General features: G+C 41.0%; 2 protein-coding genes across 2 annotated transcripts in view; one reads left to right on the top strand and one right to left on the bottom strand.

The window, feature by feature from the left end:
- The first annotated feature begins 10 nt into the window (after positions 1 to 10).
- cdc40 (cell division cycle 40 homolog (S. cerevisiae)) lies at positions 11 to 15,578 on the top strand. The gene is made up of 15 exons (XM_023400492.2): positions 11 to 217; positions 533 to 619; positions 1,224 to 1,353; positions 1,463 to 1,549; positions 1,657 to 1,796; positions 1,981 to 2,077; positions 2,596 to 2,735; positions 3,685 to 3,759; positions 4,181 to 4,226; positions 5,890 to 5,991; positions 7,465 to 7,580; positions 8,603 to 8,736; positions 12,093 to 12,169; positions 14,168 to 14,312; positions 15,010 to 15,578. The coding sequence occupies exons 1-15, from the start codon at positions 26 to 28 to the stop codon at positions 15,185 to 15,187; spliced, it is 1,746 nt and encodes a 581-aa protein (XP_023256260.1). The 5' UTR covers positions 11 to 25; the 3' UTR covers positions 15,188 to 15,578.
- Positions 15,579 to 15,741: 163 nt separating this feature from the next.
- Positions 15,742 to 26,877, bottom strand: part of mettl24 (methyltransferase like 24) — a 33,183-nt gene continuing 22,047 nt past the window's right edge. The window contains exons 4-5 of the mRNA XM_023400493.2: positions 21,729 to 21,954; positions 15,742 to 16,986 (exon numbers count right to left, since the gene is read on the bottom strand). Of these exons, the coding sequence (XP_023256261.1) occupies positions 16,669 to 16,986; positions 21,729 to 21,954 (544 nt within the window). The 3' untranslated portion in view covers positions 15,742 to 16,668. The remainder of the gene's footprint in view (positions 16,987 to 21,728; positions 21,955 to 26,877) is intronic.

Raw genomic sequence — 26,877 nt, 5'->3', positions numbered from 1 at the left:
TTCCGTCCAATTCACAACATTCAACATGTCTGCCGCCATAAGTTCCCTCGTTTCGTACGGAAGCGATTCTGATTCAGAAAATGAGTCGGAATCTAATACTGGTGCCGAGAAAGTGGACCAGGTGGGACCGGACGCCACGGCTCACCTCAAACCTCTTCAGTCTGGACACACGATGTCTTTGGCTGTTCTCAATTCTGCTCCCGAGGTCGCCGTTAAGGTAAGCTAACCTAGCTAGCTACCGTTAGCTTAACGTTATAGTTAGATAGTTAACATACTGTTGGGCGCACTGTGCTTAAATGTTCTAAGAAGACCGCCGTTTCAATAAAGAACGCAAAATGATTTATTATGCAGCGTCAAGAATGGTTGATAAAATGAAAGTCGTGCTACACATTGAGCGTCGAGCGGAAAGATGCTGTATGTTAATCTGGACCTATGCTAAAGAACAGGTTGCTAATCATTTAGAAAAACATCAGCGATATGTTTTCCTTTATTTTCATACACCAAAACTCTGATTTGTACATCTTCATGTTAGGAGTCCGTGGAGACTGGCACACACCTGGACCCTTCGCTGAAAGAAGTCACTTACAACCCGACATTTGAAACCATGTTTGCACCAGAGGTAATGTTGTGACTTTGATCTTAATCATTTAATAAGTATGAGAGATACTGTAATGATTCTAGATTAAAAGCGGCATTTTGTTCATTTTAATATGTTTATGCATCCTACATGAAGGCTTCCATGAATCATATGGCTGAGCTAAATTAAATACTGAATTACTTTAGTTCCTGGGCCATCACATCCGCATTAACTAATGAACATCTCAATATTAAACATTTGTGTGTTGATGATGTGACATCCTCATGTGTCATCATATTTGCATTACTGAGGTGTTTGCTGAAAGATTTGGTAATATATTTTATGTCCACATCAACCAGCTCTGATGTAAATACTGCTATGTGAGTTAGAGTGATTGTTGTTGTGTTTGTTAGGTGTTAATTATGACTGGTGTGACTGATTGGTTTGTTTCATGATTTATTGTTTCTGCTGCTGTACTGCCACAATTTCTGATTGGGTGTGATAAAGTGCTCTATCTATCTATGTATTTATTTATCTATTTATCTATCATCTCATTACTATTACATGAATCAGAATGTCGTGTTGTGAATTGTGAGGGTCCGTAAAAGGTTAGTACTGTTAATGATTTTTTATTGTTCTCTCCTAGTTTGGCCCAGTGAACCCATTTAAAAGCCAGCAGATGGCTGCCCCTAGGAACATGTTGTCTGGCTATGCAGAACCTGCTCATGTCAACGACTTTATGTTTGAACAGCAAAGGAGGACATTCTCCACCTACGGTAAGCCCATCTCTGACCCCTGTCATGGGTTTGGTTGATGTGCTCAATAAATGCACCCTGTTAGAATTTTAATGACTTTTTTTTAAAACTCTCTCCACTCTGCTAACAGGTTATGCTTTAGATCCCTCTGTTGACACACACCATGTGTCCACTAGTGGCTACATTGGTGCAGTAGATGAGGCTGAGAAAAATAAAGGTAATAATCAACAATTTATTCCTGAATGAACAAATCTAACTATATGTAGAATTAAATATTGTTTTAAGGAAAGTCTGAATTATAATCTCTTCTGGCTCTTCCGTAAGGGTTAACTGTGTTTGAGAGTGGACATAAGAAGTCAGAGAAAAGGAAAAAGATTAAAGGTGGAGATGCTGGAGAGATTGACAACTTCCTTGGACCATGGGCGAAATATATAGATGAGAAAGATATGGCCAAACCATCAGAGGTAATGTTTTTGTTTCTATATATGATATAGGATATTGTTGAGATTGTCACTTCCTCACATGATTAAGTTAATCCATTAACTCCAGGGAATACATTTGAGAGTAAACTCACTTCAATTTTCTGAGCCTTTGTCTGTCTTTATAGCTGTATCCAAGAAGATAAGTGTTTTGGTAACTACTTTACAGGAAGAGCAGAAGGAACTGGATGAAATCATGGCCAAGAGACAGAAGAAGGGAAGGAATGAGGAAGAGGCTCCAGGAGAGGAGAAGACCATCCTCCATGGTACTGTGGCTTCTCTAATTTAATTTCTGAATTAATTTGAATAGCAAATGAAAATTTCTGAAAGTGAAATGATCAAGTATTTAAACTATTTATTTGAAATTTGAAATTAGATTTTCTATTTTGAGTTTAGGGTAAACAGAGAATGAAAGTTCACTGCTGACCTTGGCAACAGCAGTTGTGAAAAAACCATCTCACCATGAGGTCCATTAGTTGCCTCTCGAGCTTCTAATAATATCACAAGATCTTCCTCAGCATAGGTTTGCTGATTTGTCGTGTAATTGGCATTTTCTCAGCATTTTAAAGGAATTCTTGTTGACGTCTCAGTTATGATATAGTCTTTGAGTATGATATAGTCTTTGAGGCGCGCAGAGTGGTTGGTCCCTGCTGGTCAAGGATTTAATTCCATAAGAAACTTTTGCTAATGGCCTCTGACAGCCTTGGCTCCTTCTAAAAACATGTATACAGATGCTCCAGGAGTTTTTCACATGCTATTTTGCCTCTGTTTGTTCTTCCCACAGTTAAAGACATGTATGATTACCAGGGCAGGTCATACCTCCACGTCCCACAGGATGTTGGCATCAACCTGCGTTCTGCGGAGGTTCCGGACAAGTGTTACCTGCCAAAGAAACAGATTCATGTCTGGTCTGGACACACCAAGGTCAGTGGGAAGGGAAATAGTTCTTTTATAGTCTTACTATATGTGAATATCCCTTTATCTCACCAGTTAAGAAATCTTGCAGCTGTAAGTATTCTCTGCACAGGCCTTGCTGATGATAAGTTCTAGTACTGCAGTATTGTTTAAAAATAATTCTGATATGCAAAATGAGAGCTGTGTCACATAGGAATCTCTGTATACATAGAGAGAAAATTCCATTATGCAGTCCTTGTAAGATTTTCTGAGGCAGTCAGTAAAAACCTCCTGGGTACCTTTGAATAAAATGATAACATAGTATACGAGCCGCTTGCTCCTGACATATTCGAGATTATTCTGTCTCATTCAAAACACCATCTTTATAATTCAAATGTAAAGGCAAACACTGGGTTATTCCAAGAAAGATCTGATTCAAGCTTCAGATCTGCCAGCGTGCTTCAGGGAGAGAGAAATCACTCAAGTTTTAAATTGGCTCCTTTCCACTTTGTGCAGCAAGTTACAGCCTTCACAGTCTAATTTGAAATACAAAGAGGTTTGAAAAGATAATAAGCGTGTGGAAGTGCTGATGTCGAGATAATAGATGGGGTTGGCCCATACGGTGTCACCAAAGTTTTCTGCCATATTTTGAAGAAAGCTTGGTAACTTGAAGAGAGTCATCATAATTTCTGTAACTGTTACAGAGGCATTGTGATCTGCACACACACTCTTTCTGCCCTGGTTACATAATGGCTCAACTGATATCTCCCCCTAAAGCTGCTTTAATAGGCCATGTCCAAACAATGTCAGCAGCTTAAACATACACAGTATTTTATATGTGGAAAATTTAGATATAGTACATCTTTTGCCTTTTAACTCCTTTTAGTCTAGAATAAATATAACACTACAATAAAATAATAACTTAAGTGTCTCATGATAAAGAGTCTAATATGGTTAAATTAATCACTTTATTTTCCAGGGTGTCAGTGCTATCCGTCTATTTCCAAGCTCTGGACATCTACTGCTTTCCTGCTCCATGGACTGTAAGATCAAGGTAAATACTCACAAAGAGGTGCCATGAAAAAACTTTACAGAAACTTAGGAATGGATGTACACACATTTGTTCTTTCTTTTTGTAAGATGTAGTTTAATAATTTTATGGTAGTGGAATAAGATGACTGGTAACAATGTCAGCTGTGAGTTTTGAAATTTTATCATATTGCTTTTTGGCTGTTTTTGAGAAGATTCAAAGCTAACCTCTAGGGTCATACTGATGTAATGTAAAACACGACAAACAAAATATGTTGATACCAAGGGGGTTGTAAACAAGGTTGGTTTGATTGGCTAGCTTGCACTTAGTGTGGTGGTCAAGACTAAATGCAAAGCTTTGGTTCAAATAAGAATTCTGCTAGCTGAATTTAAAGTTGTGCTGCGGCAAATGTATTTTCACTTGTCGTTTTATCTCCTCTCCACAGCTGTGGGAAGTGTACGGCGAAAGGAGGTGTCTACGAACATTTATTGGTAAGTAATCCCATTAAACATCTCCAGTCGAAAATTATATCTTAAATTGTAATAAATGTTGACAATCCACTCCACAAAACGGTATCATGATATTGTGAAATTCATCACCAAAGTATAATCTCTTATATACAATAATGGATCATCAGCAAACATGCTGACATGAAATATGCTGGAGGTTAAATGCAACCTGCCTTTTGGGAAATACACAGCAGTGACAGACTGTGAGCTCAGCATTACTGGAACACTAATGACACGTCTGCTGACCATTAACAAAAAGTGTGGGGATTTTTAGAGTCTGGGATGTTTAGGCTAATGCATGCAGGTCACTCTTACACACTTCCAGGAGACAGTACACTGTCAGAATAGAGATTGTTTGCAGCTGTGGTTCTGCTTGTCAGCTCCTTCACAGTATATCCATAATTCAGCAGCCCAGGGGCTGAGGGGGAACATGGGGCAAGGAAGAGCACAAGACGCAGGGAGGAGTGGGGATACAGGAAGAGAGAACACAGTTTAGGAGTGAATAAACTGACAGAGCAACTGGCTGGGGGGGTTGTGAGTAGGAGAAGCAGCAGAGGTGTAGATGATGATGATGATAATAATTTTTTTCATCAGAGCAGTGTTAAAAGTGCAGGGCTATGTTGTAGAGAACATACAAGGTTTTCATTTTGTTCGCTGCAGTGCTTTCAGTTTGATCATCTTTTATCTGGTATGTTCATGTTTTTATAACAGCATCATAAACGATTCTGTTTTCTTTTTGTTCTTATTTTTTTATTTTTTTATCCCAAGGCACTATATTTTACTTCTTTATTTTCTTAAGTATTTGGATGACCTTGAGATCTTTAGAAACTAAACCTTTTGTTTATATCAGTTTTTCTTTTCATTTCTCTTCTACTTAATTTACAACACAATTGTCTTTTAATTTACTATTGCTTGTCAGAATCACAAAAAAGCAGGGAATAGTTAATATGTTGGGGGTGGTGGGAATGAATGAACGAGTATGCATATCTTTATGTGTATTTTCATGTTTGGATGCCATCTGAGACAAAGGGTATATTTCATGAAGGGTGCCCTGCTTTCAATAGTTTGTGTAGTTGTGTGTTCTTGCATAAACACACACACACACCATCAAGGCTTTCTGCAGCGGCGGCGTTGCCTTTGGTCTGCCAGCAAGCAGGGTTAGAGCAAGCGAACAGGCAGACACTTAGCCTCAGTGGGCTCTGTTATCGCCGTGGAAACAGTGTAACCCTGATAAAAGCCAGCTTTAACAAGGGAGGCATCTGCACGCACCGAGCCCACTGGGACCTCAAATCTCCTACGCTGTATGAGAAAAAGCCAAAGGGCTGCATAGATTGGGATTAGGAAGAGAATAAGGTGGAGAACGATTGAAAAGACAGATGGAACATGATTCTTTCTCCTCCAAGCTCATTTAAAGATTTCAATCCCTCGTGTCCCACAGCCCACTTCATCTTTCTTCCGCAACATCCCCTATTTCCCTTAACTAGATTTCACATTCCTCAAATGAACTGGGTGTCAAAGGAAAGGCAGCTGGGGGAGACTTGGCAGCAAGACTGGGGAATGTATAAAGTGATTTTTTTTTTTTTTTTTTTTTTGCACATATTTGTTTTTTTGTAATATGTGTGAATTCTTCTTCTCTGTGTGTTAGGTCACAGCAAAGCAGTACGAGACATTTGCTTCAACAACACTGGGACCCAGTTCCTCAGCGCTGCCTATGATCGCTACCTTAAACTCTGGGACTCTGAGACAGGTATGCTGTGCCACTGTCTTCAACTCTACAACTCTTTCCTGCCGTTGACAAAGCCGCTTGTTATGATTCTTCAAAAATGAATTAAGCAAGACATGGATATCTCTCTCTTTTGCCTATCTCAGCGGTACTTTTAGATTGTGTATTTTGGGGTGGTGTTAACATGCAGGCCAAAAATATTTAATAACATTGATCTCAGAAGCCATCAGATAATTGTGAAAAACAGCAGTTTGCTCATTTGCCCTTTATCTGCACTGTTTAACAGCACACATACTTTCCAGGTCAGGTTTTCTTTGTCTTTAGTGATAATAAGAAGAATATTTTTTGGATTGTGAACTGTTGTTCAGATAAAATAAGAAAATTCAAGATGTCACCTATGGCTTTAGGAAATCGTGATGGCCATTAATCACATTTTTATGGAATAAACGATTAATTGATTAATCAGAAAAAATCAGTAGATTGATTATGAATGAACATAATTGTTAGTTACAGGCCTTGCCTATGGATGGTTGTATTTGTAGAAATCCAGTATTCTGTTGACATAGAGTGTCAGTGTAACATGAGTCCCCAAAATAGAATGAAGTCACAAAATTCCACAATAATACAAACTATGATCTTCTGATCTTGCAGACCTGATAAAGACATATTGAGAAGAAACATACAAAACCCTTTATTTAAAAATGCTGTATGTGTATTGGAGACAAATTCTCTCATGGGTTTTCATGTTTTTCCTGTTTCTATGATAGTATTGAATTTTTGAATGTAATTTGTTGTCTTGCTTCATACAGGCAGTTAAGGTCTTTAAATAAAACCAAATTACAAGTGATCTCCCTGTTATCTTTCCCATTTGCTCATCCATTTTTACATTCACCCCTCTCAACTTAGGAGTGCCAATCCAGCAGAGGGCAGAAAAGATATAAATCCCCCACTTGTTGATAACAGGATCCCCTTTGTAGCCATATCATCCAAATACTTCTGTTAACCAAGAGTTAATTCCCTACACAGATTGTTAAACGAAAAGGGTTCTTTACTTTTCCTATCAGTTGTTGTGTATTTGTTGCTGCTTTTTCCTGTAGCTGTACAGCAATGATGCGTAGGGGGTCATTTTAGTATTTTTATTCCAGATTTGTCCCAGTTGCAGTTTGAGCACTGGATGTAACACGAATGATGTTTAATGAAAAGCCTTCATTCTAAACTTAAGAGCCTCTTGATGTTGCAGTCATTTTAATTTCCTGGTCTCTCAACTGTAGCAGCGGTGGTACCATCAGTCCCATGGTGATTCATCTCTGCTGAATGAACACAAAGAAACACTGAATTTCGTGTGTTATGGCTAAGCCGTTGCTGCCTGCAGGGACAGAGCGTACAGCACTGAAAGTTGCAGACTGCCCTTAAAATTTAAACAGCTTGAGTTACCTTTCTGAAAAGCCACTTTGGATTATTCTGGAGCTCTTACTTTCAATTTTCCTCCCTCAACAGGCCAGTGTATCTCCCGCTTCACCAACAGGAAGGTACCATACTGCGTCAAGTTCAACCCAGACGAGGACAAACAGAACCTTTTTGTGGCCGGCATGTCGGATAAGAAGATTGTTCAGGTAAAGTTGGCATATGCTGCACTGCGAGCAATTCAATTCAGCTCCCACCATCACCTGCATGTATTTCCCCAGTTGACCAAGCAGATGCACTCATGAATTTCTGTGTATAGCCCCTGTGCCCACAGCAGCATGAAATACACTCCCTTCTCAACTGTCAAGCACTATTGTGTGTGTAGTTGTGTGTGTGTGCATGACAAGAGTTTCACAGGCTGACAGGACTAGAGCAAGTCATCAATCACAGACAGCATTAGGGTGGAAAAGAGGCGACGAGAAGAGAACAATCTGTGATAAAAGTTGAAAATTCAAGTAGACAGTTTTCAGAACTAGTAGCCCTGAACTGATGAGGAGAGGAAAGTTTGGATCAATGTGGCAGTAACAAGCTGTTAAAGCTGTTTACTGAATTGGGAATATGATTTTATTTTCCACAATGGGATTGACAAAAATGCAACAGTTTATTTTTATTTCATTGTACTTTCAGTCCAGCTTTAATTGAAGATATGTCCGTATATCCAAACCATAGTCATTATCATAATATCTGGCTCAATAATCAGGGTTAGTATAAAATCATGCGGCTCTGTTCTGGGTTTTGAGAACAGATGGCTGTTCTTGTAAGCAGCCGAGGGGTAAGAGTTTGGGGAAAAAAAGAGCATAAGTAGAATTGGATTTAAAATCTGTTTGGTCCCCGGGCAATAAACAAATATGACTAATTTCTGTCCAGTTTTATGTGGTTGTATTTCCTTTACATTTTAATGTGAGAAAACTGTTCTAAAAACATTCATGTTCAAGACTGAGACCCATTTTATAGTGAATAGCTGTCATCACACTGCTGCAGTTAGTCATTTCACTCCAGTCTCCCACAGCCCCATGACATGAATTTCTAATTTCGTTTTTTCGCGACAGTAAGAGAAGTTGCATTTATCTTGGTAATCATCACTCCACAAGAGACTGTGCCGTGAAACCAGTTGTGTTTACCTCCTCTCTGTCTCCCTGTTTTTATTTTTCACCTCCTGCCGCTCTGACAGTGGGACATCAGGACGGGTGAGGTGGTTCAGGAGTACGACCGTCACCTTGGAGCCGTCAACACCATCACCTTTGTTGATGAGAATCGTCGGTTTGTCAGCACATCAGATGACAAGAGTCTTCGAGTTTGGGAGTGGTGAGTACAGATTAGTTAAATCAGCCTTAAATACTTGAAGGAGTATTTGGAATTTCGCTGTGCTGCCTCGTAGTGTTTGTTGCTCCGCCTCTGAGCAAGGCATATAATCCCACTCCCCATTACCAAGTGGTTAATAATGAAAGACTGGTTGCACTGGGCAGCAGCTCAGAGAAATTAAGAACATGATGATGTTCAGTCATTCAACACTTGATAAATAAAGGATAAAAAATAATGAGACAAATTAAAAAGACAGCTAAAAGAATTACAGCAGGGCATTTAGTTATGTGGTTGCCAGGCTGTGGCAGAGACCATTTTACTATTTAACAGCCTCATTAAGGTGCATCTTGCTGACATCAAGTGTCTTTGTGTTTTGTCTCGTCTGTGTAAAAAGAAAACTGAGGACAAAGATTTAAAATACACAAACTATAATTTCTGTCCTGGACTGTTTCCTGAAGAATTCACAGTCTTGCACTGCTCCTTTCATTAGTCGTTAATAAGAAGAGTAGATGTCAACAATCCTCCAGACGACCCTGTCTTGGACAGTTCACCCAGCTGTGCTGCTAATGTGCTGAGTCATAGCCTCTGCCACAGATTGCCTGCTTTACATGCATCTGTTACTCTGGAAGTCTGTTTTTTTTTTTTTTTTTTACCCTGGAGTTAACATTGTTCTCTGACAACGCTCCAGCAATAACCCATCTAATCCTGGTCTCTGTTGCCAGTTGTATATTTTAATAAATAAGCATTTGAAATTGTTCCACAAAATATATTATTTGGAAAGACTTGGATGACTGGCAGGTCAGACAAAGTTCAAAATTAATTTTCATTTTTAAAATCACCATTCCTGTCTTCTTTTTTTCTTTTTCTCTTCTCTTTTTCTTGTCTTGTCGACAAAATCACATGTTTTTTATAAGCTTATTTATTTTTAGAAATCGTCATCGCATATCTTACTGAAGTCTGTGCTCTCAGTGGCCAATCAAGAGAGACTCAACAAGAACAGCTTAGCCAGTGTTGCTGTCGTGATAAACATATTCTGGTATTTGTTGCTCAGAGATGATAGATATTTAAAGACCAACTGATAAAGGAAGACCGGGTACTTCTTATTCAAGGGTGACCATTTGTGTATGTTTTTGTTCCCTTGTCAGAACTTCCCAGCTCTTTTTTTTTTTTTTTTCCTCCAGAGTATGAGAAATGGTGATTAACTGCCAACTCAGAGTTGAAAGAGATAATAAAATGTCGGCAGAATAACGTAGGGCAAAAGAAAGATATCCCAAGAGTCTACTTTCTACACTTGTTTGGGAGGGGGGCTCCCACAGGCTTTTTTAGTGCAGCGTGGGAGCGAGCTGGCGAGTGGTATGTCGGGCTAAAGAGGGGCTTTACGGTCCCTCTTTCTCCCACAGACACCACCTGGCTCTTGGCTCTTGCCTCCCTCCTTCCTCTTCAAGCTAACACCCCTTGTGAGAGCTGTTACATATCAGCATTAGGCTGAATTTACCAGAACAGTCTCATATCTCCAGAATAGAAGCGGAGGCTGGCAGAGATGGGCAGGGTGGGGGGGGCGCCGGATGGTTAGAAAAGATTGTGAGGCAGCAAATCTACAAGTCATTGACATCACAGCGCAAACGCCCACACATGATTCGAATTCTATCCTCGTTCTTACACACATATTCACGATTTTTCTGGGGAGACTACTTTATCTGCAGCAAAGGTTTGTCATCAGCTAGGGCATAGTCGCTCTATGCGTTGGAGGAGGATTACAATCAATATGAAATGTGCCATTCTGTGCCAGCGAGGGGAATTAGCGCTTGATCATAAAGGCATCACTCGGAGAGCGATGAAACGCTGGGCTTGGAGGGTCATTTTGGATGATGATGGATTGAGAAAGATGAAAAAATGCAGGGCACAGACTAGTGAAGGACATTGTTGGAGTCACACAGTATGGAAAGTGAACTGCTGTCATCCAAAGACTTGATATTCCTAATTTATTTTCAACATGGTTTTAGTTTATAGTCTAATAAAAGGCAATCTGGAAAGCTGTTTGAAATGAATCTTCTTTCAAAATACCCTTGAAGAAAATCCTCCTGCAACCCAAATTGAATCGGGCATTATCTAAACATTTACTGTTCCAAAGCAGCGTTGTGTCAAATATTTGAAAGAAAAAAAAAAGTTCATTTATTGGGTTGTCAATAGTTATTACATTTTGTGAAATCCTTTTTTCACATCACTTCCAAACAAAAACCAGTGTTGGTCTGTTTCATTTCCTTCTCAGTCTGATTGCAAAAATTAACATAAATCTCACTACAGATATTATGCCTGACAAACTAAAGATTATATTCAAAATATACAAAAATGCTGTTGTAGATCATTGTCCCTGAGCTTGATTGACGTGAAAGACCATCTAATATTAATGAGTATCTCTTGTGTATAGATTGTTTTTCTTTTCTTCCCCTCCCATTGCTCTCCAGACAACAAAATATTCACACTGGTTATTTCTGGAGCTCAGAAGAAGAGATCTGATGGTCTTGTTATCTCTTCAGAGTTTAGCTTGGCTTGTGTGCAGACATTGGCTCCGACAAACCCCGGGGCCCCTTTAATCTCTGACTGTGTGTGCGCACATGTGAATTCAAGAGTGTTTTATGTGTACGTGGAATCTCATTTCTCATTTTACTATTGTCTTTAGTTCTTCGAAGACCATTTTTGGTCTCGTGTGTGTGCAAACACGGTGCAGTCACTTTGCTCCAACTGTTACTCATCACAGATAGAGACAGAGACATGGCCTTGGTTTAAGCAGATAGCAAGATGAGTTGAGGGCTATTGCTTATTAGCACTCATTACACACAGAGTAAGGCAGAAAGACGCATGCACTTAGTTTGCAACAAGTTCCAGAGGTCAGTAGAGAAAAAAAAACGGAAATTGGTATGCTGTTATCCTGGCATACACACACACACACACACACACACACACATAAACAGCACACTGTAAATTTGAGTGATCTTCTGCAGACCACTTAAGATCAAATAGCCAAGTTTCCTCACTCTCCCAAAGCAGAGAGACAGAGAGGATTAATAAGTAATTGGTTGCCGGTACAGTCGGCAGTGCAGCATCAAAAGCTTCTTTCAGATTGCGTGGAATTATTTACATACTGTAGCTTTAATGGTGATAGCGCCTGGTTTTTCATCGCAGCTGTTTTCTCTCTAGTAACAAGCAATTTTGAGATTGCTTAAGCAGCTGCAGTGGTAAACAAACTATAGTGTTGTGAATGTTTTCTTTTTGGAGTTCTTGATCAGGTTGTGCTCTCATCCAGTGTTTAACCCATCTTCAAATGTACTCACAATGCTTTGTGCTTTTTTTCTTTTCAGGGACATCCCTGTGGACTTCAAGTACATTGCTGAGCCCAGTATGCACTCTATGCCAGCTGTGACACTCTCTCCCAATGGTGAGTGGTCAAATCATGGCACAAGAACACAGTACAGGGGACTCTTAAGTGCATAAACCTATATTACCAGATTGAAGTTGTTGGCCCTTGCTCAGCAGAATAAAAACAAAGACAGGCTCAGTTCAGCTACATAGATGGATGGATGGATGGATAGATGGAGAGAGCACTGTTTTAACATGAGGTGGTGCCCGAACTTGCAATTAATGAGATTTCAGTGTGCATCAGTGAGGGATGAGAGGAAATGCAATTGATGAACAATAATCATTTGGTTGTCCTTCAGTATTAATTAATTTCCATGCTGAAGAAGAAGAGAGGCACTCGGGTCCTCACAGATATTAGGCTAATAATTATTGGGCAATATATTAAAGTAAAACTAAGCAGGAAAACTGTGATGTAGACAATAATTTGTTTTAGGAATGGTTTGACATTTTATTACACTTATTTGCTTTCTTGCCAAGAGTTCGATGAGAAGATAAAAAAATACTGTCATACCTCTACTGTAAATATGAAGCTACAGACGGGAGACGGTAACGTTTGCTTAGCTTAGTATAAAGACTCAAAGCAGGGGGAAAGCAGGTTGCTTGGCTCTGTCCAAAGATGAAAAAGCTCCTTCGAGTCCTGTCGTCATCCTGGGGTTTGCCAGATGGAGACCTCACCCAGCCAAGACACGGCCCAGCGTGTAGCGGGCCGTAAAATTACAAACAAGACAGGGACAAAGAAATGTGTGACCAGGAGATCCCTTTTTGTGAGTGTTCTGCAGACACGTGACTCGGTGGGAGATGACAGCGGTACACAGATATGAATGGGATGTGAAGAAACCAGTTTCTGACACAGTAGACAAGCTTTGTGAGCAGCACGCGCCGCAGCTTATAACAGAATTAACAGACGGTCGTCCTCTTCAAATGTAACGCTTCTGTTTGAATCAGGAATTCCCTGTTGTACCCAATCAGCTTCAACTGCCATCAAACTCAATTCCTCTGTCCTCATCTGTTCCTTCCCTCACTACCTACTTTGATTCTCCCTTTTATGTACTCTCTACTCTCTTTCTTCCTCTGGGCAGCGTTCTTATTTGTCCCAACATGATTTGTTTCTCCTCAGCATGTGAATAATGAATGTGTTCTCAGTGGGAAACCATTCAGTTTTCTCTAATGCCTAAATGGCACCAACCTCCCCACCCCCACCCCTGGCACCACATCCACAGCCTCTCTCCTCTTACCATCTTTGCAAAACCGACAGAGCCTTAGTCCCCTGGCAAAATTGGTCAAGCTGTTGTCATTCTCCTGAATCTATCGCATCAGATGTTTTGTGGACAATAGTGTCTTTTTCATTTATGTTTTATGATGGAGGATGTAAGAAAAGGAGACAGACACACACACACACACCAACACTCGAGCTCTTTCTCGTACCACATTAATAATTTCTATCATGTTTCCTTTCAAGAAGTGCACTGAGTCGTGTAATGCTTTGACACTGAAGCGTTGCCTCTTATCACTGTGTAGTGACTTCAAGACCGCAGTGTTGTCAGGAGCTGAAACGCTCTGTAAAGTAGATCTCCACGGAGCAGTGACTGATGAAAAACCTCTCTTCATTTTTCACTAAATTGCCCTGCATATTTCCACCAATTACAATGTACCTGTCGTTAAAAATATTTCACTCTACTTGATGTGCCACTAGATCAGAGTGGTTACACTGGCAAGGTTTGAGCACACTAACACGGGCAGGCAGCATCATGAAGCCGCATCAAAGATACTAGTGGCTGCTTGTTAAACATTTGGCTGTACAGAATCATGCTAATGAGACAAACTAGCAAGTTAATACACACTTTAAAACTTGCTGTGACAACCTTTTAAAGCTTAGATGTGTTGAACACTTCTGATACCGCGATACTTTAATATAATCATTTTTTTCTTGCTCATTTGTAAGCATTTTGTTTTACGGTACAACATCAGTATTGTGTAGCAGTCTGCTATAATACGGCTTGCCTGTTTCGCACCCCAGGTAAATGGCTAGCATGCCAGTCCATGGACAACCAGATTCTTATCTTTGGAGCCCAAAACCGCTTCAGACTGAACAAGAAGAAGGTCTTCAAGGGCCACATGGTGGCTGGCTATGCGTGTCAAGTGGACTTCTCCCCAGACATGAGGTAAACCTTTACTTTGTTACTCCATTTTCTGATGAAGAGTTTATATTAGTGTGACAGAAGCCAGACTCTGAGCTTCTTACAGCTCATTAATAGTTTATAAATGTTGATTAGTAAATGCTGAGTTGTTTGGCACCGAGGAATGTAAACCAGCCAGAAAAATAAAAACAGGTCAGAAGAGATTAAATTCCTGTTTTTGATAAGTTGTAGAGAAAGGAAAAAAGAAAAAAAAATGAATGAGAAGCAGAAAGAAATAGCGTAAGCATGCAAATGAGAACAAAATGTAAGAATAATTTTATTCTAGTAAATGAAAAAAAAAAACAGGAAAGAGTGGTTAAAAAAAGGCTCAAAAAGGTGACCTTATACATTTATCTGTGCTCGAAAACAGCCTCTTCATATTATCTACTGTGTAAGCTCCACAAGGAGAGCTAACTAGGGCAGTCCAACAGCCTAATTTTAGCCAAAACACCCATTAAGACCTGTTTTCTCCCCTCTTCTCACCCACCACCACCCACGTCTGTGAACAGGTGCCCTCACTTCCTTTCAGTATCCATGGCAACACAGCAACTCCCGGCTAGACTAAATACCAAAAATTCAGAGACTCCCACTTTTTGGCAGGTGAAGTGGAGACAGAAATAATTTTCAGCAAAGTGCTAATCTTTCCATCCTCGCCCCCGCCCCCCTCTCTCATTTCTACCAGCTATGTGGTGTCAGGTGATGCAGATGGAAAGCTGAACATTTGGGATTGGAAGACCACCAAGCTTTACCACCGGATCAAGGCTCATGACAAGGTTTGCATCAGTGCCCTGTGGCATCCACACGAAACCTCCAAGGTCATCACCTGCGGATGGGATGGACAAATCAAACTCTGGGACTAGAAAGTGCTCGGGTGCGTCTTTGGGGACAGGGGTTGGGATTTGGGAAATGATGGGCAAAACTGTTTGTCCCGTGGATTTTGTGAACATTTTTAAGTGAAAGCCACAGGACTGGTATCCAGTCTTATTGTAGCAGTGTATTTTTGTATCCCGGCATGAGCTCTAAATATTAACTCGTGTAATATCTGTACAAAGAACACAAGCATACTTTAAAAATAGTTTCTACTGCAAAAGGCGTATTAGAGGGGTACATTGGCGTTTTTTTAAATAAATGTTTTGTTATCTTAATTGGCTGTGTCCTGTGTAGTATATACTTCTGTAATTCTTGCTAAAAATTCTTTGTTTTCAATTGTCTGACCATCCCTTTGTGGAAATAAACATTCTGTAAAATGAAGCATTGTTTCCTTGGAAAAAGTGTTTCTACCAATCATAATTCTGCACAAAATCATGAAGAGAAGCCCCAGACCATTCTTTCTCGTTTCCTTGCTTTATTAAACTTCATCAAAAGATTTGGCAAATGAGAATAGTTTGATAATTTTTTTTTCATGTTTTTCAAAAATGTTTTTGGCCTCTTGCTATATTTGGAGATGAAATTTGTTGATGATTATCTGGTGCATCGCCGATAATGAAGTAATGCCAATTGAACACCAGACGAACAAGGGAGGATAAAAAGACCTGACAGTTACACAAAATGCTTCTTTGTGTAGATCTGAATAGTTTTCTATTATAACACAGGGAACTGCAATATGCAAAATAATAATAATAATAATGAGTTCTCTTTCTCATCTTTCCTTTGTCTTTTTCGCTCATTTTCGCCCACTCATGCTCATTCAAATATCCATCAACACACTGTGTACAAGTCTAGAGACATTACAGTGCAGTTCTTCATATCATTGTTGCGTTTTGTGTTTTTTTAACGGTCATACTAGGTTCAACTGCAGGGAAGCGCCTATTCGTCCAGACAGTTATCATCTTCCACAGATCTCGTCTCTTTTCATCTACCTCAACCCCTTTGACAACGTATATCCATTTCCTTAAATTCATGTACTATTTTGATTAGCTGCAGTCTCTGGTTCTGTGTAGACTTAAGTTGTCTGATACCAGGCAGGAGCGTCTGGCTGTGAGCCAAGTTCAGACAGGACCATGATGACATGGGTGAGTGTGACTCAGAGGCTGACCTGCAGCCAACAACACAGTCTCTATGAGGTAGAACACAGAGAGCCTCTGGAGGCAATTACTCTGCCCCTCTACACGACTAAGGTCATTACAGGCCAGGAGAGGGAGAGCAGGACGATAAGTAGGAGCAGGGATTTTAGCTTTACAAAAAGGTCAAACCAGATAAGAACAGTCTGTTGGAGAACAGTCGTGCTGTAGCAAGAATATGTGCTCACTCTGAAAATTTCATGCTACACAAACTTGCGCATTTCAATTCAGATGCCGACCCTGCCAAGTTCTAGTTTTTGGCTACACCTGTCTGGTATCCCTCAAGGCTTCCACTGTGTGTTCACCCAGCTCAAGGTGTATGCACTGCTGGCATTGAGGACATTCTTATGCAGGAAGAGGTGCGGTTTGGCTGGATCGTTTTGCACGTGGAAGAGGCGGAAGTTGTTGCGTTCCAGCTCCTTGAGCAGGCTGAACCAGTACCGCACCACGGACGGGTCATCGCCGGCCACCTCAAAACCCGCCCAGTGCAGGTGAAGCTCCAACAGCAGCTGACCCACTGAGTCCAGAACTCCCTCCAGAAGCAGATTCTCCAGAATCTTCCACTCTGCGCTCTCCATATCTGCCTTCAGTACATCCACCTACAACAGAAAAAAAAAAATCACTTTAGATGTCGTTTTTTTTTTTTCCCCCTCTACAGGTAATAAATGAGTTCTCTCATAGCGCTGAAATGACACTAACTGTGTGGAATTATTGAACGCAAAAGCTATTAAAAGATGAAAAAGAGTAAGTGAAACTTGGCCTTTGTTCTTGCTTTAGTGATGTGGATGATGGATTGAGCGAGAGAGCAGACTGACGAGCCTTGCTGTGTTGGAGCAGAGAGGAAACGCTTCGTAAGATGAATGTTAATCGCACCCTTAGGTTATATTCATGTAAGGAGACTCATGCATGCCCAAAGTTTAATGCACATCCTCGGGATCTTGAGGATTAGTCTTGACTCTACTGGGTTGCTAAAGATGTGCATTGTCTGACCTTTATGTGTTTAAAAGCCTCATTGGCGACAGCTATTTTATACCGTCTACTCTCGGCAAAGTCTCAGCATTTTCTCAGCTAGTACATCATGTAGCCGCTAAATTAGTCGTGATAAGACCTGAGGAGAGATTCAGATTACAGGATTTATCAGAAAGAGGCCCAGGGTATTGTCGAGGATTATTTCATTAATCCTTTGAGATACTAGCTAAAGGAAATTCATAGTTCTGTGTTTTTTGTGGAAAATGTTCCACAACTCAACCGAGAACATCATCTGGCGCCATGACAGCATAGATATTAAAGTGGCCATGAAATTCCTCTCCAACTGATGCCTTTGGTGGTGCTACGGAATTCCCAGGCCTCATTAGTGGAACTGAGCAATTCTCAGAAACTCTCAGAAAACTCTTATCTGTGGAGAAGAAGTCCAAATGCTGTCCTCTGTCCTCCCCATGGGTCCCAAAACTCCCACAAGCGGAGATGTGTTCTTTAATTGGAAGGAAACATCCTAATGGAAAATGATGCGGTGTCAAAAGGAGGTGATGTATTTACTTGGTTTTCTAAGAGAGAATGCGTTTGTCTGAGAATATGCGAGCATCATACTGTGTTTGTCTGCAATTGTCAGGAGTAAGCGGCTCATACAGCTTCAATCTGTCTTTGATGTAAAGTCTGTTCATTTTTCAGTGTACTTGATCTAAATTGCCTTTCTGTCTCTGTGGTCCCTGATTCAATGCTGCCAATATCAACTCTCTCTGCAGGAGGAGTTACAAGCCCTGGCAAGACTCCTGTCTGGTCTCAGCGAAGTCCATATGGTGTTGGGGCTTTGGAAAGATGACTTTTGCTACACTGCTGTGCAGAGTTAGCCACGCTAAGTGATCCTTAACTATGCTGGAAGGAATCGAGGTATGATAAGTTTCCTTGTGGTTGGATAGCAAAGTTATTACATATATTTCATGTCAAAAACAAAAGTAATTTGGGCGAAATACAGCACCGAATAAAAGCTTTTGGCATGTTAGATGTTTGACTGATGAGTATTATCCATCCTGCAATCCCATCAGGGTGGCGTTTGATGGCTCCCTGATTCCTTTCTGCAGCATGACAACAACCCCAAACATACAGCCACAGTCATAAAGAGCCATCCTCAGGGACCAGAGGAACATTGAGTGCTGCAACAGATGGTCTGGCCCCCACAGAGCCCAGATCGCAACATCACAGAGTCAGTCTGGGAGAACATGAAGAGATAAAAGACATTGAGACACCCTGCATCCACAGAGGAAAAGTGTTAAGTTCTCCAGATGCTCGGAAAACAAGCAACCCGGTAAGAGGCTTCAGAAACTGTGTGTACGAGTACTGAGGAGAACTAGTGCTGTTTAAAGGCAAAGGGAGGTCACAGGAAATACTGATTTGATTTAGGTTTTTTCTGTTTACTGCACATTGAATGAAATTAATTGATGAATAAAAACTATTCCTGGCATTATTTTTTTTAAAAGAATCCTCCCTTTACTTTTGTGCCTTTGTATAGTAGGTACCGTATAATGTCAGGTGACCAGCGGTGACTCCAGGAGGAGAGTGAAGAAACAGACCGACACAGACCCTCCTGCAAAGCTGCAGATTTTGTTTTTTGTATGAATTAAACAAACAGGATTTAAGGTTGTAATTGGTAAACCTTTGCCCAGTTCCAGGTTATATTTCCCCACTGTTTCCGTCTTTATGCTAAACTCAGCTACATATTTATCACACAGCCGTGAGAGCAGAATCGATCTTATCATCTAACGCTTGGCAAGAAGACAAATATGCCCATTTCCTAAGATGTTGAACAAATTTTCAAGCAACTTGTCTTCAGTTTAAGCTCATTATGAATCTTGAACTGCACTAGCAAACCTGTTCAACCTTCCTGAGCGCCAGCATCTTCTTTATGCAGTCCAAAAATCAAAAGTATAACTGCAAAGAGATGACCGTCATTGTAACTGTCTTGTTAAAATTCTGTAAGAACTCAAAACAATCACAAACCAAAATGCACTCTACAATAACAGAGCTGATCTCTCTGTATGGCCTCTATAGAATATTTCTTGTAAAATGACTTTGCACTCTACAAAAAAATCCCTGCCTTCCACTGCTGAAAAATTTATGAGAGATTTATGCAAACAGTTTTTATTTATTTATTTATTTTTTTTTTTATAACCAATAAGCAAATATTTCTTCCCCTCCCAGTGACTCATGCAGAGTGTGATCAAAATATACTTGGTAATTATTTCTGTGAAGCAGTTTCTAGGATTAGGCAGCACATTGGGACAAATTTTAATTTAGAGATGCTTTTGATGAGAAGTTGTCTGAGTCTTTGTAAACAAACAAGTCTGCTGATTTGAGGAAATAACTTTAAATGGAAGTTTACACTTTGGTTTGGTAAGTGGCCTGGAAAGTGTTTATTTCCACGGTGGGCAAATCCAAGCTATTAACAAGACTTTTATTTATGTTTTCCCTTTGTTCCAAATGACCCGTCTTATCTGAACCGCTCAACTGTTTTTGCACACCCGAGATCCAAGCATCACAGCTTACCTAATCTTTATTATGTTTTATGTTCTTTAATTAGTCAGCCTGCCACTCGAGAGCTGATCACAATTAAAGATATTTAATTACATCTGAGAGGTTTGCTGATTCTGTGCTGTTAGAAGCTCTTCAGCAACTGCTTCGGCATCGAGACGGAGCCTCCCCGAAGGCATCTTGACAGAGACACACAATAGGAGCCATCTTCATATTCACCTGTGAATTCAGTGTTATTTTTCCAGACAGTTTATCACATAATAAAGACTAAAAAAACCAATCAAGAATCCATGATTGTCGCACTGTTTTACTGCTGTGATACACACAGGGGGGATCCTATCTAGAGGATGTCGCCCTCTCAGAGACAAAACGCATGTTGTGCTGTATATTGTGCTTTTTTTTCTATGATTTATAATATGGCAATACCTAGTTTGATTCAGTATGGAAGTACGCCTGAACAGTGCTGATACTGTTCCACTGTCCAGTTACCGACGTGATCAATATGCAGTCGCTTTCAATAAATGAGATGTGACTTCCTGCTACTGACATTTGTCCCTGTGGTGACAGTGTCTGCTGTCTCAGCTGGTCACCACGGAGCCCCGCTCAGTCAATGAGTCATCGGTGTTGTTATTTTAACCAACACAGATAAGAAATGCTGCACAAATGCACATTTCGACCTTTCCGATCACTCTGTTTCATGACTGCTGCCTTTCTCGTCACAGAGTCTGGGCGAGAGCCTTCGAGAAGAAACAGTCCTGCTGCTGCTGCTGCTGCTGCTGCTGCTGCTGCTGCTTCTGCTTGCTCCTCCGGCACATTGTGTACTCACATTAAAACACCATTACAAGGATGCTTGTGTGGCTCTGCATTTAAAACAGGTGAGTGCTGTCACCTATAAAACAGCATGATAAACAAACCCACCGTCACGTACATATGCATATGTCAACGTTTATTTGTTCACGTCTTACTGACAACATCTTCATATCTACAAATATATATAATAGGTAAATAATAAGTAAATATAAAAGGCTAACTTGTCATACAGAATAAACCAAGGGAGGGACAAAGTTCAGCAAACAGCCCCTTCGTTAACAACAATAAAAAAAAACTGTTTCAGATTGTGGTGGAAAACAATCTGAAGGTCTTCACGCAACAACAGAATTTACACAAAACATTTTTTCCTTGTCTATTTTTTCTAAAAAAAAAAAAAAAAAAAAAAAAAAAAAAAAAAAACATAAAAATCTGCAGGATACTTTAATCACTTAGAAAAACTACACATGGGCTGTGTGTATAAGTTTCCTTCTCATGAGGAAGCGATAAGAAGAGAGCTCGTATCCCTCTCAGCTGTGATGCGATTACTATGTAAGAGAAGCCAGACTTCTTTGACCTTGAATTATCATTCAGTTTGTTCCTAAACAGGTATGTTCACTGATTCTGTAACTGGTGTGTATTAGTATGCATGCTATCAGTGGGCTTGGTGTGTGCGCGCATATGATTCATCTTATATGCAGATCCATATCTGATGAGCTGGACCACAAACCCTGGGGGGCTTCCAAGAGCATTCAGCATGATAATATTTAGAGGAGGAAAAACAACATTATATATGGGAGTTTGTTCACCTGGAGTCTGAGAGGAATGAATCATAATGAGCTGTGTTATGTTGGGATGCGCAGGACAGGGCCTGTGTTTGCATGTAGCTTATAAAGTGAAGCTGACACAGTGAGAAAAAAAAAAAAATCACTTTCATATAGTTCCATGTGGTTTTACATTTATGACAGAACCTATGATTTATTCATAGATTCACAACATTAACTCTCACCTGTCTGTGTCCAAAGTCGTTCAGGATGGTGGCCAGTTTCTTGGTGTTGGCATACTGACGCTGGGCGACGATGGCGGGGCTTGGATCCCTCCAGTCCACAGAGAGCCGGTGGAGCCACATTTCAGCCTGCTGCAGGTGAGGCTGCTTCAAGCTGGGATCGAAGCAGTGGACCTCACACCCCGACCGGGCGAGGAAACGCTCCAGGGACCGGTCATCCACCCCCAACCTGCAAGCCCACACAGGACAAGATAATCAGGTTGGTTATTGACCCTCAATACTTTTATTGGTACTAGCCAAAATATGGACATAGTATATATAGAGTAGCGAAAACTGAAACATCGAGTAGCTAATGACATGTTTCACTCACAAGAAAAAAAAAATGTCAACGTCGTGGTGGGTTAGAGGAAAAGTCAGGGGGTTACCAATGTCATGAACATTCATCCACTGGATGTACCATAGTTTAGTTATTGAGTCTGGATCAAAGTGGTTGACTGACCGACCGACAGTCCATAGACTGTGAGAATGGTTTGTACTACTACTACCACCAATAACAAATACCCAATAAATTTAGCTTTATAACTTGGTACAGCTACAAATGAGATCTGCTGCATTTGACTGAATAGGAATGGGAGTCCCATCATGCTGTCATTTGATGGCACTGAGGGAAACTGCTTACAAGCACAGAACAGGATGAAGAGTTATACTGTTTTATTCTAAAGTGCACTGAGCTAAAAAGTTTAAAACTGCCATGTGTTTTTAAAATAGAGAGAAAACTTTCAAGCCAAGTCCCAAAGGTCTTCTTTGTGACATGAAACAACATCAGCAGCAGTTGTCACAAATGTCAAACGCAATAGAGAGGATTCTAGGAATAAAATGTTACAGACAAGTGACATATCAAACATCTTACAGTCACTTTGCGATCCAGACATGACCTTTTCACTTGAAAGCCAAAAAAAAATCAATAATCCATAAAAAAAAAAAATAAAAAAAAAGCCTTTTGGCCGGGAGATACGTCTTGTTTCTGTTTCTCTCTAGTCTCTTTTGTTTAATGTTTTTCTCTTTTGTTCTCCTCCTCTACCTTTCCTCTTTCTAGTGGCCCTTGTCTCCATTTTGAGATATGATGTGTGTAAATGAAAGAAGACAGACACATTCCCCTGTATTTCTGTCTCTTTCATGCCTCTCCCTCTCTCACTGACTGTTCTCTCTTTATCCGACCCCTCCCTCCTCTAATTCTGCGATTTTCTCCTTTTCTTCCTCTCTCGGTCGCTGTCTCCGCGCTCCCCTGTGTCTTGTTTGTGCTGCGGCTGTATTCTGTAATTGCGGCAGAGGGAGTACATTTCACAGTGCACGTCTTTAACAGATGAGCCACCGGGTCCCCGAAAGCATACCACCTGCAGGGAGATGAGAGATAAGTGTATGGGAGTGATTGAGATGCAACTAGACGTCTCCTTTCACGGCACTAAATATTTCATTGAGAGTTTCTCATTCTCTGGTGAGGTGTTTTTGGCTGGGAATCACTACAGTGACACTTACAGACGACAGGGATCAGGGATTACTCATAGAGCGGCGGGGGGGGGGCAAAAGGGGGGTCACAGTGCATTAGAAGCTGTTCTGGATGACAATGCTGATAAAGAAGGATCTCTACTAGCTGTAATATCCTCTCTCATGAGACTACAGAGTGCAGGAAGGGTAACACGCTGGATGAATGGATATGTAGATGTGAGTGTCATAGTGGAAAATCTTCTCCTTCAAATGATGTGGGTTATAAGGGTTACCAAGAGATCCCTGTTGACTAGGTGTCGTGGCAACCAGATGTGAACCTGTGTGTGTGATAGGTCACAAACATACAGTAGATTGTAAATCTGATAAACAGATCCTAGAATCTGCCTGTCCTTGCACTGAACTATTGTGTCAACAGACTGTCTGGATGTTGTGAGGCTTGGAAGCGAGACTGCTTAACAAACGCTGGGTGGGCTGGGAAGCTATTCGCTGACAGGCAGTCTGTTTCCCCTCCGGATTCTTTTCCTTTTTACTCGTATATATACAGTATTTGCCACTGCATCTTTTCTTTTCTTTTCTTTTTTTTTATTCCCCTTTGCTTCAAATACCATGGTGTTCTCAAACTACCTCTGTCTGCACGACTGTTTCTCTCCCTCTGCTATGCTCCTATGCCTCGTCCATCTCACACTTTGCATCACATTAGCATAGCACGATTGATGATTGATGAAATGCAGGTATTTTATAATTCCCCCGCTGCGCTTTAGCCCATATTAGAGCTCTAAATTTGAACAACCGCTACATGGCCTGCAGTCTGCAAGGACAGTAGTCACCAGTGGACCTCTTTCAAACTCAAGGAGCAAAACTCTTTTCAGCATTTTCTGGCTGGCTGAGGGAATCTTTTCTCCTTTTTTTTTATTTTTATTTTTTTTTAACATAGACGATACAAAGAAGACAGACCCCTACAGACATGGCAGACATTTTACCTGTGGAAACGCGAGAGGCATAGGCCAATTAATAACATTTATTGTAGCTCACTTGCATTAAGTGTCTCAGTAAGCTGTTCCAATGGGCCAGCAGGCACAGTAGGCCTCTTTCCCAGCAGATGTGTACTGTTCAGGATGTTTAGATACCTTTACTAAAGGATCACTCACAATAACTTTTGTGCAACTTCAAGGACACAGACTGAGGTACGCTCTAAGATAAAATGAAATGTAACTGGTGTAACTTCATTCTCAGTCAAACATACAAGCCGGCCATAAATCACCTCACATTTTGTCAATGAAAGAAATAAATGCTACAAGACCCAGTTAGAACTAGTCTTTTATTATAGCTAAAAGGGTTATTTTTAGGGAATAGAGATAAATGTCTCCTCCTTGTTTTAAGGAGTGACTCGATGATGTGGGTTTTCTCGCTTCATTTAGAAGACATGAGATATTCCTCGTCTGATTCCTAGTGTACATTTGTAAAGATTTGGGGTCACTTTACTGATTATACCAGAGAGTAACTATAGTAATGTATGGTGATCTGTGGGGCGTTCATTTAAAAATTAAGTTACTGTCTGTAAATCATACTCACTGAACAGCTGAACATACCAAGATGAAGCGGACATTTCTCTGTTACCCTGGCAACCCTTTTTTTCAGCTTTTTCTGAGCCATATGTCAGCGGGTGCATTTGGAGAGGGGGGGTGGGGGGTGGGGGTCTTCACCTGTGTTTTTTTCTCACTTGGTTCTCGTTTCATATTTACTTGTTTAAAAAAGGTCAAAAGAAAATGAGAAAAAAAAGAGAATGGAATTCTAACACTAAAGGTGATAATGTTATCAGTCCCTGAACAGAAGCTTGGCAAACTTTCACACGATAGAATTGTTCAGAACAGCAGCCAGAGTGGCAGGAACAAGAAAAGTGGTAATAACTTCATTTGACTTAGAGTTACACTTTAGGCACAGAGGGTGAAAGGGCGGTTGGGCAGCGAAGCAATATTCATATTGCTGCTGTGGTGACAGCATCACACATGCTTATGGTAAAAGTACAGCAGATGGGCGCATGCACAAGCCTGCTTCAGTTGGCCAGGATATGGGCTTTTTTTAAATTTTTTTATATAGCAATGGATGACTCATCCTCAACATGCTCATATTGCTCATATGCTTGAGTGAATGAGGAGAAAATAATAATCATGATCAAAAAGACGAACTGAAACTATAAGAGGAGGAAGATGGAGGAGGATGAGAGATGGAAGTTTGAGTAGGAGGTGGTGGTGGTGGTGGTGGGGGGGTGTAGATAATTGGACTTTCATGTGGAAAAACATCCTGCAACACCCCCACACCCCACTACACCACCCCCACCACCATGTGACAGACCAATCCGAGAACAGCTGCTCATCCTGCCCAGGCACATCCGTCCACGGCTCGTTAAACAGCACGCAAATGAGATGTACCAACTGTACACACACACACACACACATACACACACACACACAAGTGTACATACTCAGTAATGTATGGCGTTCAACAGTCTACACACGTGTACTTAATAGTATTTGACATTTCTATTAAAGCCAGTCTTATGTGCAGCAGTGGGCTGGAGTCGAGGGTTTTTGTAATTCTCTTGTACAGCAAAGCAGAACCCTCCTGAGAATAGGATGCTGAGAATACCTGGCATAGAGTCAACCGTATGACCAAGAAGTCTATATGTGTGTGTGTGTGTGTGTGTGTGTGTGTGTGTGTGTGTGTGTGTGTGTGTGTGTGTGTGTGTGTGTACATACCATGAATCTAGGTCAAAAAGGGGGCACGGGGAGGAGAGAATCACTTGGCGTATCTAGAGGACTGGAACTTCAGAAAGCACTTTGACTTGATTAACTGTTACACTTGGCGCTTTCTTTTGTCGCTCGTAGAGTTTCTGTTTTCCATAGGATTTCATTATTTTTTTAGTCAGCTCACTGTTACTGCATCAGCCAGAGTTGAGGGGCGACTTTGCATAAATTGAATTCATTCCAGAGGTCTTAAGGGATCAGTTAGATAGGAGGAAAAAATGGTAATGCAGCTTTCATTGACTTGAAAAAAAACCAGAGCTGTGAGTCACACTTTCCCAAGCTGATATTCAGGTCAAATGTTAAAATGTTTGCATGAATCATAATAACATTCCTTTTATTTTTGCCGCATGTCCATGTGGCTTGTCTGCATGAGTGACTTTCCATCAGTCAGCCAGAGGAAATCAGAACTGTTTTCCTCCTATCTCTCCGTTTGACCCCCTGACCTCTTCTCAATAGCGAGGTATAAAGCCAGAAACAGCCAGAAACAGCCCCCCAACCGCCTCCCTCCCGCATCCGTATCCAAGCCCTGCCTGCGTTGATGCCAGCACACCTGTGCTGTCTCTCAACAGTCAAATTAATAAGCTCCCTCTCTCCTGCAGCCAAATCCCTTCAGACCTTTGCAGCACCTCAGCTCAGCGGAGGCCCAGCAGGGCAGGAGGGGGCCGAGCTGATCCACAACACAGAGCCAACTGGGAGTGATTGACTCTCCAATGTTAAGAGGGTCAAATACCTCGGTGGCCGGGCTGATTTGGTTCAAGATTACTTGCCACTCAGGGAGACGGAAGCAGAGGTGGAGTGGATGTGACTTTCCACGTGGCTTACGGGGGGGGGGGGGGGGGGGG

The sequence above is a fragment of the Seriola lalandi genome, unplaced genomic scaffold (genome assembly GCF_002814215.2).
Source record: "Seriola lalandi dorsalis isolate HSWRI2012SDOR001 ecotype SW California unplaced genomic scaffold, Sedor1 jcf7180002052504, whole genome shotgun sequence".
Taxonomy (NCBI): Eukaryota; Metazoa; Chordata; class Actinopteri; order Carangiformes; family Carangidae; genus Seriola; species Seriola lalandi.
This window is presented reverse-complemented; position numbering and strand designations above follow the sequence as displayed.